This window comes from Nothobranchius furzeri, chromosome 8 (assembly GCF_043380555.1).
Source record: "Nothobranchius furzeri strain GRZ-AD chromosome 8, NfurGRZ-RIMD1, whole genome shotgun sequence".
Lineage (NCBI taxonomy): Eukaryota > Metazoa > Chordata > Actinopteri > Cyprinodontiformes > Nothobranchiidae > Nothobranchius > Nothobranchius furzeri.
In genome coordinates, this window is record NC_091748.1 from 53,481,442 (window position 1) to 53,492,766 (window position 11,325).

The 11,325-nt window shown below is 41.4% G+C and overlaps 1 protein-coding gene across 1 annotated transcript; it reads left to right on the forward strand.

Annotated features, from left to right (window-relative positions):
* Positions 1–2,570: 2,570 nt before the first annotated feature.
* On the forward strand, positions 2,571–9,190 carry LOC107393254 (very long chain fatty acid elongase 4). The gene is made up of 8 exons (XM_015971495.3): positions 2,571–3,260; positions 3,358–3,415; positions 3,703–3,890; positions 4,903–4,983; positions 5,122–5,178; positions 5,254–5,368; positions 5,856–5,983; positions 6,064–9,190. Exons 2-8 carry the CDS (start codon positions 3,358–3,360, stop codon positions 6,226–6,228), a joined length of 792 nt encoding a protein of 263 aa, XP_015826981.3. The 5' UTR covers positions 2,571–3,260; the 3' UTR covers positions 6,229–9,190.
* The last annotated feature ends 2,135 nt before the right edge of the window (positions 9,191–11,325 follow it).

Consider the following 11,325-nt stretch of genomic DNA (forward strand, 5'->3'; position numbering starts at 1 on the left):
TTGATTTTGATTGTCCCGTGAGCTTAAGGCCTGTGGAGCTGCGCCAGACACGGTTTATTACCCCGGCTGCAGCTGATAGATGTTGTGCTTCTTTCACTGAACTGCCGGCCTCCACCCTATTTTACACCAATCCAGATGATGCTTAGCGTGTTTTTCACTCAGCCTGTCTCATGGTGATGGATACCTTTAAAGGTTTAAAGGTTAGACGCCCTAAGCCAAAATCTGACCCTTGGTTAAACTCTCACACGAACTCAGAAGATTATGCAGAAGGTGTGAACGCAGATGGAAGAAGGATAAACTATCCATTTCCCTTGAGCTTTTTAGAAATGCACTAGATGAATATCAGAAAGCAATCAGGAATTCTAGAAATAAATACTTCGCCAGCATTATTACTACCCATTCTGGGAACCAGAGGGTTTTATATAAAACGCTAAATGCAGTTTTGTCCACTGATTACTCTCCTACGGTTGCAATCACAGATGATCTCTGCCCCCAATTTTTAATTTTTTTCCTAGACAAAGTCTCCAATGTTAGGAGTCTAATCATTTCCCCCGGAGATGTTCTGCTACCGGTATCTGTTTGTACCGGATGCTTTGACCATTTTGAGCCGATCACACTGCCTGCCTTGGAGAGATTAATATTTTCCATGAAGCCATCAGGATGTCCTGATGACATTGTACCAGCCAGACTCTTTCAGGAGGTTCTTCCAGTGGGAGCCCCTCATGTGCTCAACATTAACTCCAGCCTTGTTTCGGGAATTATACCCTGTTTTTAAACATGCCGTGCTTCAACCACTACTGAAAAAATCTGGCCTAGACCCAACTGACCTTGGGAACTTTCGCCCCATTTCAAAGCTCCCCTTCTTGTCAAAAGTGATGGAAAAGGCTGTTCATAATCACATTATGCCACATCTGAACAATTTTGGGGTCTTTGATACATTTCAGTCTGGTTTTAGACAATATCACAGCACAGAATCCGCTCACATCAGGGTTTTTAATGATATTATTTTAGCCACTGATTCTGGTTCCCATGTTGCCCTGGTGATGTTGGACCTCTCAGCTGCATTTGACACGGTTGACCATGACATTTTATTGTCCCGCCTTGAGAATTTGGTCGGCATTAAGGGATCCGCGCTTGACTGGTTCTGCTCCTACTTTGACAACAGGTCTATTAGAGTGAGAATGGACGACTGTTCATCTCCCTCTACTGCTCTTCCTTGGGGCGTGCCACAGGGGTCTATCCTCGGCCCCCTTTTATTTAGCATTTATATTCTTCCACTGGGACTAATCTTCAGGAAGTTTAACATTAACTTTCATCTTTATGCGGACGACTGCCAGATTTATGTTCCATTGAAGACTTTTACCTCCATCCAGCCGCTCCTTGACTGCCTGAGTGAGGTTAAAGACTGGCTGTCAGCAAATTTTCTGCTGCTGAATGATTTTAAGACCGAGTTTATTGTTTTTACTCCTAATGGCTCGTCTTCCTCCGCTCCTGATTTTTCTGCTCTTCCTTTTAAAATTAGTCAAACAATTGTTAATCTTGGAATTAAAATGGATGTGGCTCTAAAAATAAAATGGACCCTCATGTTAATCACATGGTTAAATCATGTTTTTATCAGCTGAGACGTCTTTCCAAACTAAAACCCATTCTGAATGGGCGCCACCTCGAGACAACCATTCACGCTTTCATCGCCTCAAGGTTGGACTACTCCAGTGCAATTCTGTTTGGCATTTCAAAAGCCGCATTATCTCGCCTTCAGCTGATACAAAATGCTACAGCAAGATTTCTGACCAATACTGGCCATCGGCAGCACATCACTCCAATTTTAGCAAGACTTCACTGGCTTCCTGTGCATTACCGTATATGTTTTAAATTTTTATTGTTTGTTTTTAAGGCGCTGAATGGCTTAGCACCACCTTATATATCCGAGCTACTCACTCCTTATGTGCCAGGCAGGACTCTCCGTTCAGGTGACCTACACCTACTACAGATTCCCCGTCAACGCTGCAAAACCCGTGGTGAACGAGCTTTTTCTGTCTGCGCTCCGAAACTCTGGAATGATCTGCCGCTGAATATCAGACTCTCCTCCTCCATTGGGGTTTTTAAGTCTCACTTAAAGACTTACTTTTATTCCCTTGCTTTTACTGCCTAGCTATTTTATCTATGGTTTATTTACATTGTTCTTTTACTGATTTTATTGACTTCTCTTGGTTGGTTCTTTGTGCTATGCTCTAGTTGTTTTATTCTTTTATATTATTCGTTTAACCTTTTATGTTTTTACCCCTGTACAGCACTTTGGTCAGCTCACATGCTGTTTTTAAATGTGCTTTATCAAATAAATGGAATGGAATAAAGTACTATAAGCGTGAAATGTGGCTAATGCATGTGTGTTTGTTTAGGGAAGCCAGAGGCTTTTTTGACTGCCGTCTTTTATCCATGCACCATGCAGCGGCGGCTTACAGCGGTGCTTTGTCGCAATGTAGTCCCAAGTCTAAGTGGGCTACTGCAAATCCTTTGTGTTCGTTTTTACTTTTCATATGCAGTCATGATTATTGAGCTCATCGGGGATAATTGTCATTATTAGGTTATTTTAATCACTTTTGCACACTAAATGCTACTTCCTGCTATTCAGTTCCATTGTTTATGCTAAGCTAAAGCAGACAGAGCACTGCCAGGTCAGGAGAATTACTGTGCTGGTTACAAAAAGAGTGGACTAGTTTGTTTTTATATATAGAGTGCAATACTCTTATTTGACCACAGGGTGTCATTGTTACTTTATGCACCTTTAAGTTTTTAATGTTAGTTTTCTGTTTCAATTTTGCAACAAAAAAAAGTAGAAAACAGCACCATCTAACAATTTTAATTTTTAGCTCTGGCTTTTTTCATTTTTGTTTAGTTGAATTCATCTTTTTTTCTTTTTTACATCTTATTGTGTTGTGTGCCTTGGCATTTTTATCTTGAAATACGCTCACACAGTCACGTATGTAATAGGAGGACACTTTCTTTTTCCTCCAGTGAAATTGATGAAACTGGGTGGAGAAAGAAAAACAAACACAATAGTGTTCTTATGTTAGCAAGCTAGAAATACCAGTTATCAATTGTAAGATATCTATTTTTAGTACATTTCCGGTGTCGCAAACTTCCTCATTCCATTTATTTGTGCTTTAAAAGTTTACCAGAACTTATCAGATGAGTTTTTATGAGTCAGTGAAGGTTGACTGACTGTCTCCGATTCTTGTCCTTTCATTGCAGCAAAGAAGGTAAGCACATTTTTAACCTAAGGTTACACATTATGTTGCTATGCTTTAGTCAAACTTTATAATTATTATGTACATGTGTATATTAATATGTCTTTAGATGGCTTCATTATGGCAAAGTGTCCAGTATGCTCAGCAGAGGATAGTGGACAATGGAGGTATGTTGACTGTTTTTAAGTCTATTTAGCTTTTTTGTATATTCCTCGCAGGTTTAGGAGGAGATTGTTCTAATCTAGTAAAAAGCACTTTGTTTTCATTGCAAGTTAAGAAGCTGTGTAGTATTCTTGAACTTTTAATTTCATGTTTACACAAAAGTGATCATGCAGAGGAGCTTGCTCAAAAATCTCTAAAGGAGTAAAACAAAAACAACAGTGGTTAGCATTGTGTGAAACAAAAGCAGATTATCTCTCACTAAAGCTGACAAATCTGTCCCCCCACCCCTCAGACAAGAGGACAGACCCCTGGCTGCTGGTCTACTCTCCTGTCTCCGTGTCGCTCATCTTGCTGCTTTACCTGTTTGTGACCTGGGCCGGTCCTCGTCTCATGAAACACAGACAACCTTTCGACCTCAAAGTGGTTCTTATTCTTTACAATTTCACCATGGTTCTTCTGTCTGCATACATGTTCTACGAGGTGTGTGTTATGTGTATTTTACATAAATACAAACAAATCAGTTTTAAGCACAACAGATTTAAAAGACAAAAAAAAAAAAGATTTCAACAACCATTGCTTTCTCCCTGTTCCTTTTCTTTATTTTATCAGTTATGAAAACACGAAGTTTTTACATACATGCCTGTTCTTTTGTTAAACCTGCAAACACAGATCCCTTCAAACGTGTTCGTAATTTCATCAAAACAACTGTTTGCTACATAGAAAAATAAAATGACCTTTTTCAGATCTAAATTTCAAAGTACGTCAAGATTCTTTGGCAATTATCTGCATCTCTTTCGGACAAAAGCTGCCTTTTGACATCAGGATCTAGACAAGTTGTTCCACATACTGTACAAATGGTGAAAAATGTTTCTGAATTATCCCAACTCACGATCTGTAGAAAAACCTGCTGCTGGTGATGTCAAAGTCATGCATCAGCAACTGAAGATTGTGAGTCCCTCATTTTCGCTGACAGCTATTATGCGAGGTGTGTCGATCCCCCACACGGTCAGCGTAGCATTCCCGAGATCGAGATCACCAAGTCATGACAGTCTTTTATTTAGAAAATTAGCAGATCAGTCTGTGGAACGTGAAGTTGCACAGATGCTTGTCTCGTCAAAATAGAACCCAAGGACGTGCCATAATATGGCAAACCCTTGATATCTTTTGTGGTGTGGAAAGGCATGAAACGTTCCATGCTGCGTCCGGTGTGAATCAAACCAAACTAAACGGAGATGCACCTGACGTTCCTTCGGACAATAAGACAAACCCTTAAACATAGTAGCTAAACAGCTAGCTCTTTAAAACAAGTTGTATTTAATGTGTTTCTGTACAAGAAAATTAAAGCTTTTATTTGCTTTGAATAAATATTTCAGATGCTACTTTTCTCTATATAGGCCCCACTTTAGAGTCACTTGTTTCTTTTGTTATTTTTAAAACTTTGGTTTAAGACTTGAGTACTCATAACCTCACATCATTTCTTAAATATTTTCAGTTTCTGGTCACGTCCTGGCTCTCAAACTACAGCCTCCTCTGCCAGCCTGTAGATTACAGCACCAGTCCGCTGGCGATGAGGGTAAGAGTCTCCCAGAGGATGATCCCCATTTTCTCACATCTGTACGATACATATATAAGTGTCAAATGACCTCCATTTGGAGAAGAACATAACACCCACCATTTATTTCTGAACCTCTGTATTGTTTCCTCTCTGCAGATGGCCAGGGTCTGCTGGTGGTTTTTCTTCTCTAAGATCATCGAGCTCAGCGACACGGTGCGTTTATCTCACCAAGCCGATGGCAATGATCAAAGATGGGACTATTGATGAACCCTTGTCTCTCTCAAACAGCTCTTCTTCATCTTGAGGAAAAAGAACAGCCAGCTGACTTTCCTTCATGTTTACCATCACAGCACCATGATCCTGCAGTGCTGGGCGGGAGTCAAGTATGTAATAGGAGGACAGTGTAAGTTACCTGGGATCATGCAAAGTTTTGCACTAGATACACTTAATAAAACATTTCATGCTGGCATGGACTGACGACCTGCCTGTTTGCCTGAAGGCTGCTGGAGATGAGAACCAGTCCCCCACAACTCTGCAAGGATAAGTGGGTATAGATGATGGATGGATGGATTATAAACATTTCATGTCTTCGATGCATGCTTCCAAAAGAGAGTCTTGTACTTTCTGATGTTTATAACGTTATATCCTTTTATATATCAAGGTGGAATGGTTTTTAAGTTATAACTTGCATTTTTACTTTATAATTTCGTGCTTTAAGAGAGTAAAAGTCATCATCACACACTGGTGAAATTCATCTCCGCATTTGACCCATCCCCGTGGGGAGCAATGAGCTGCAGCTGTGGCCGCGCTAGGGAGCAATTTTGCGGTTTAATGGCTTTAAATTTACCAAATGACCTAAACTAGAAGATGCTATCATTTACATCCTGCAGCATTCTTCGTCGGCCTGGTGAACTCATTCGTTCACATCATCATGTACTCCTACTACGGCCTGGCAGCAATCGGCCCTCACATGCAGAAGTACCTGTGGTGGAAGCGATACCTGACCTCTCTGCAGCTGGTGAGCAAGTGGCTCCACAAGGGTTTGATGTACATGAACTATTAGTTTATTCTGACGGAAACTCTTAATTGCTGCTACAGGTGCAGTTCCTCCTCTTCCTCCTGCACACGGGCTACAACCTGTTCACGGAGTGCGACTACCCTGACTCGATGAACGTGGTGGTGTTTGGTTACTGCATCAGCCTCATCATCCTCTTTAGTAATTTTTACTACCAGAGCTACCTCAACAGCAAGAAGCAGGAATGAGGAGATGAAGGCCGTGGTGGCTTGCCCATAGACGTCCTTTGGGTGCTAGCCTCCCTGACGAGACTGATGAGAGAAAAGAATATTAAAATTACAACTTATTCATATATTTATTATACATCTGTCAGTTTTGCTTAATTATGTGTGTGTTACGTCCCCGACATGAGATGTAAAATGTGAAGGATGGGGATAACATAAAAACTGGCGGAGGAGTTTAAAATGGGTTTATTTGTACAAAAAGGTATTAAAAACACAAGCAAACAGATGGCGAGCATTATTAAGATAATGCTAAACAAATATACTCTCAAAAAGGTTAACATTAAAAGAGCAGTTACCAACATTAAAAACACCTGGTTAAAACTTATTAAATGTTTCACCAAAACAGAAGGTGTTTCTAAATCCACAAAGTTGATAAAAGTTCTAAAACAATTCATTGACATAAAACACCTGGTTAAAACTTATATTAAAAGTTTTACCGGAACAGAAGGTGTTTTAAAAACGAAGTCAATAAAATTGCAACAAACGAAGTTAACCTTAAAAACCAACGAACACAGTCAACACTAGGTGACATGCACAAAAGATCCATGTGGATCACTCAGAGTTAAAACTACCAAAGTTAAAACTCTTCAACTCAAAGGGGTTGAAAACTAAATGAGGCCTGGAGAACAGCAGAACCCCTGCACTGCTGCCTCCCAGACTGCTGAAGGCTCAGCCTTTTTATCCTAGGTGTGGCTCATCAGGAGGATTCAGCTCAGCTGTGCTCCTCAGCAGCCTGGAAGAGAGGAGGAGGAGGGGCGGTGTCCAGTCAATCACCAGAGCTGGGTGATCCTGGCTGCTTTTTCCCCTCTTCAGGCTGGCAGCCGTGACAGTGTGCCTGTCTTAATTTATTTACGCATCATCTTCTTCACCAGCTGGCATTAAACAGTGAATTTCCATCAGACTCACTAATATCAGTCCTGGGGTGCTGAAAAAGTTGCCCCTAACTTACAGCAAAATAACCAGTCTCATTTGATCGGGAGAAGTGGAGAATTTATCTGATGCTAGGTGGTAGCACGCCTGCTGGATGAAACAGCTAGCTAGGATAGAAAGGTGCTGGGTCTTCTCTCCGGCTGTGTCCAACTTCAGATGTTGCGTGCACAATGCCGCGATGAAGACTGTCCAAATTCAAAGACTGCTCAGAATGTGGTCTTGAAATCTGTTCTTTTCCCCGATTTTGAGAACAGGTATGGTGTATAGTCTCCTCACCTCTATAAATCCAGAGATGCACTGCGGGATATCACACAGACGGATATGAAACCCAGTAGCGTTTTCATGTTTCTCAGTACCCCAAATTACTCATGTCGTGAAGCTAGCTTAAGTTGACGTGAAATTGGTAAGAGCTTTTAGACGTACAAAAAGGCAAATAATACTGTTCCAGCATATCATTGTGTCTCACCCTGACATACTAATATTCCTGCGCTGGCCTTACATCTGCTGCAGCTCTTCAAACAGTAACAAAACAAGGAAAAGGTTTCAAACATGTGCGAGCTCCATTTCTGCAGCTTCTTCTTAGTGCGGTAGCGGCTAGGTGACAGGAGGACATCTGTCAAAGTAGGGGTGGGACTGTTATTTAAGGCTAGAACGTGCAAATTCACACCTGTTAACATCTGGTCTAACCAGTCCCAGAAAAACACATTCTCCTGAGTTCTATGAGAACAGGTACTCATGAGCATGCAACTCCTGAGTTTGGACACAGTCTCTCTCTCTCTCTCTCTCTCTCTCTCTCTCTCTCTCTCTCTCTCGTTCTCTAACTCTTATTCTCTATTTTTCTCTTTCTCTCTCTATCTTATTCTCTCTCCTTCTCACTCTCTTTTTTTCTCTTTCTCTTGTTCTCTCGCCTTATCTTTCTCTTTCTCTAAACCACCCTCTTTTTCTTTCTCTCTCTTTCTCTTATTCCCTTTCTTTCTCTTTCTCAAATTTTCTCTATTCTCTCCCTGCTCTCTTTCTTTTTCTCTTGTTCTCTTACTTTTTATTTCTCTTTCTCTAATTCACTCTCTTTTTCTCTAATTTGCTCTCTCTCTCTCTCTCTCTCTCTCTCTCTCTCTCTCTCTCTCTCTCTCTCTCTCTCTCTCTCTCTCTCTCTCTCGTAACACCTGTTTTTGCAGTAATGCATTCATTTTGCAGTTGTTCTTAAAGGTGTACACCATGCTTGTGTATTTATTTGAGTTGTATTATCATCTAGTTTATCTGTAAATTTGATCAGTGGCCACCTGTAAACTGCTCATTTGGAGAAGGGAAATAAATTATTATTTGAAATTGTCATATTTTTCCAAAGAAGAAGATAAATTCACACTTTCCCCTCCAGTAATTTATTTCACCACCCACCACTGGTTGAAGGATGAAAAAAGAAGGTATGATAGATGCATTAAATGCCAGAAAAATGTGATTATTAGGATTTTGGTATCAATACAACTATAAACTCTAAATAACACAGGTCTCTTAACCCTCCCACTGTCTTTATGGGTGACCCCGTGAGGAAAGTTGACCATTGAGCAGGATTGAGGGTTTATCCCTTGAGGTCCATGTGGCAGGGGTGAGGTGGTGCTCACTCCTCACCCCTGCCACATGGACCCAAGGGATGAACCATCAACCCTGGCACCAGCCTGCAGCCGCCGGCGAAACGTAGCGACAAAACAGGTAAACAAAACTGTTTCTGTGTTTTAAAAAGAACGACAGCATGGAATTAGAACCACGCCAAAGCAAGAACACACCTCAGATGCTTAGTTTTATATTCTACTACTTTGTTTACTATTCTCATTACAACTGCACAGTTGAGCACAAAGCAAATATGGGATAGGCTCAAATAAGCCTTGGGTCAGCCTTTTTCAATTTTGAGCTAAATTTATTTAGTGATCTGTAACTGTACAAAGGTTTAAAAGGGGTATGTACAATTGGAATAAACATTCATTCATTCATTCATTTGTTAGTTCATTTATTCTTTTTTTCTTAAATCCCCTCTTGGCCATGGCAGATGGCTGCTCATTCTTAGGTTCTGCTGGAAGTTTCTTCCTGTAAAGGGGAGTTTTCCTCTCCACTGTCACTAGATGGCTAGCATGAGGGATTGCTGTAAAGTCTCTGACACAAGTCAGTGACTCGATGCAATCTGCTGGGTTTCATTAGATATAAAACTTCTAAAGCTGTTAAAGTGAATCTACAGAGAGAGCTAGGGTTTGAACGCAATCACGATCACAGACCACTCAACTCTCCCCTGGGGTATTTTCCCTGACACGTCTGCAGGAACCAGAACCCCGCAATGCCAGAGGAAACAAAACAGTGTTAAGCACCAGTCACCATTTTCTAGGTCCAATGGTTTTTTGTTGTCAGTGACTTCAAATGGTGCTTTTCATTTTGGGGCGCTGGTAGTTTGTCCTAAAGTTGAAGTGGTAGCAGCCGGCTGTTTCTCCTTCTCTGATATTACTGAGCGGAGAAGCTCTCACACCAGTGGTGTTCTGGTGCTAAGTACTCAAGTGTATGATTAATGAAGGATCCAGGGAAGTGCAGCAAGACCAACAACTGGATGGTCCAATAATTGCTTTCAGTCCAAACTACAGGTGCTGGCCAGTAAATTAGAATATCATCAAAAGGTTGAAAATATTTCAGTAATTCCATTCAAAACGTGAAACATGTACATTATATTCATGCAATGCACACAGACCAATGTATTTCCAATGTTCATTACATTTAAATTTGATATTCATAAGTGACAACTAATGAAAACTCCAAATTTGGTATCTCAAAAAATTAGAATATTCTGAAAAGGCTGAATATAGAAGACACCTGCTGCCACTCTAATCAGCGATTTACTCAAAACACCTGCAAAGGCCTTTAAAAGGTCCCTCAGTCTTGTTTTGAAGGCACCACAATCATGGGGAAGACTTCTGACTTAACAGCTGTCCAAAAGACAATCATTGACACCTTGCACAAGGAGGGCAAGACACAAAAGGTGATTGCTAAAGAAGCTGGCTGTTCGCAGAGCTCTGTGTCCAAGCACATTAACAGACAGGCGAAGGGACGGAAAAAATGTGGTAGAAAAAAGTGTACAAGCTCTAGGGATAACCGCACCCTGCAGAGAATTGTGACGACAAACCCATTCAAAAATGTGGGGGAGATCCACAAAGAGTGGACTGCAGCTGGAGTCAGCGCTTCAAGAACCACCACGAGGAGACTCATGAAAGACATGGGATTCAGGTGTCGCATTCCGTGTGTCAAGCCACTCTTGAACAAGAAACAGCGCAAGAAGCGTCTCGCCTGGGCCAAGGACAAAAAGGACTGGACTGATGCTGAGTGGTCCAAAGTTATGTTTTCTGATGAAAGCAAGTTCTGCATTTCCTTTGGAAATCAAGGACCCAGAGTCTGGAGGAAGAGCGGAGAAGCACAGAATCCACGTTGCATGAGGTCCAGTGTAAAGTTTCCACCGTCAGTGATGGTGTGGGGTGCCATGTCATCTGCCGGTGTTGGCCCACTCTGTTTCCTGAGGTCCAGGGTCAATGCAGCCGTCTACCAGGAAGTTTTAGAGCACTTCATGCTTCCTGCTGCTGACCAACTTTATGGGGATGCAGACTTCACCTTTCAACAGGACTTGGCACCTGCACACAGTGCCAAAACCACCAGCACCTGGTTCAAGGACCATGGTATCCCTGTCCTTGATTGGCCAGCAAACTCGCCTGACCTTAACCCCATAGAAAATCTATGGGGTATTGTGAAGCGGAGGATGCAATACGCTAGACCCAACAATGCAGAGGAGCTGAAGACGACTATCAGAGCAGCCTGGGCTCTCATAACACCTGAGCAGTGCCACAGACTGATCGAGTCCATGCCACGCCGCATTACTGCAGTTATTGAGGCAAAAGGAGCCCCGACTAAGTATTGAGTGCTATACATGCACATTCTTTTCATGTTCATTCTTTTCAGTTGGCCAACATTAGAGAAACAAACATTTTTTCATTGGCCTTTAGAATATTCTAATTTTCTGAGATACCAGATTTGATGTTTTCATTGGTTGTCACCTATAAATATCAAATTTAAATGTAATAAACATCGGAAATACATTGGTCTGTGTGC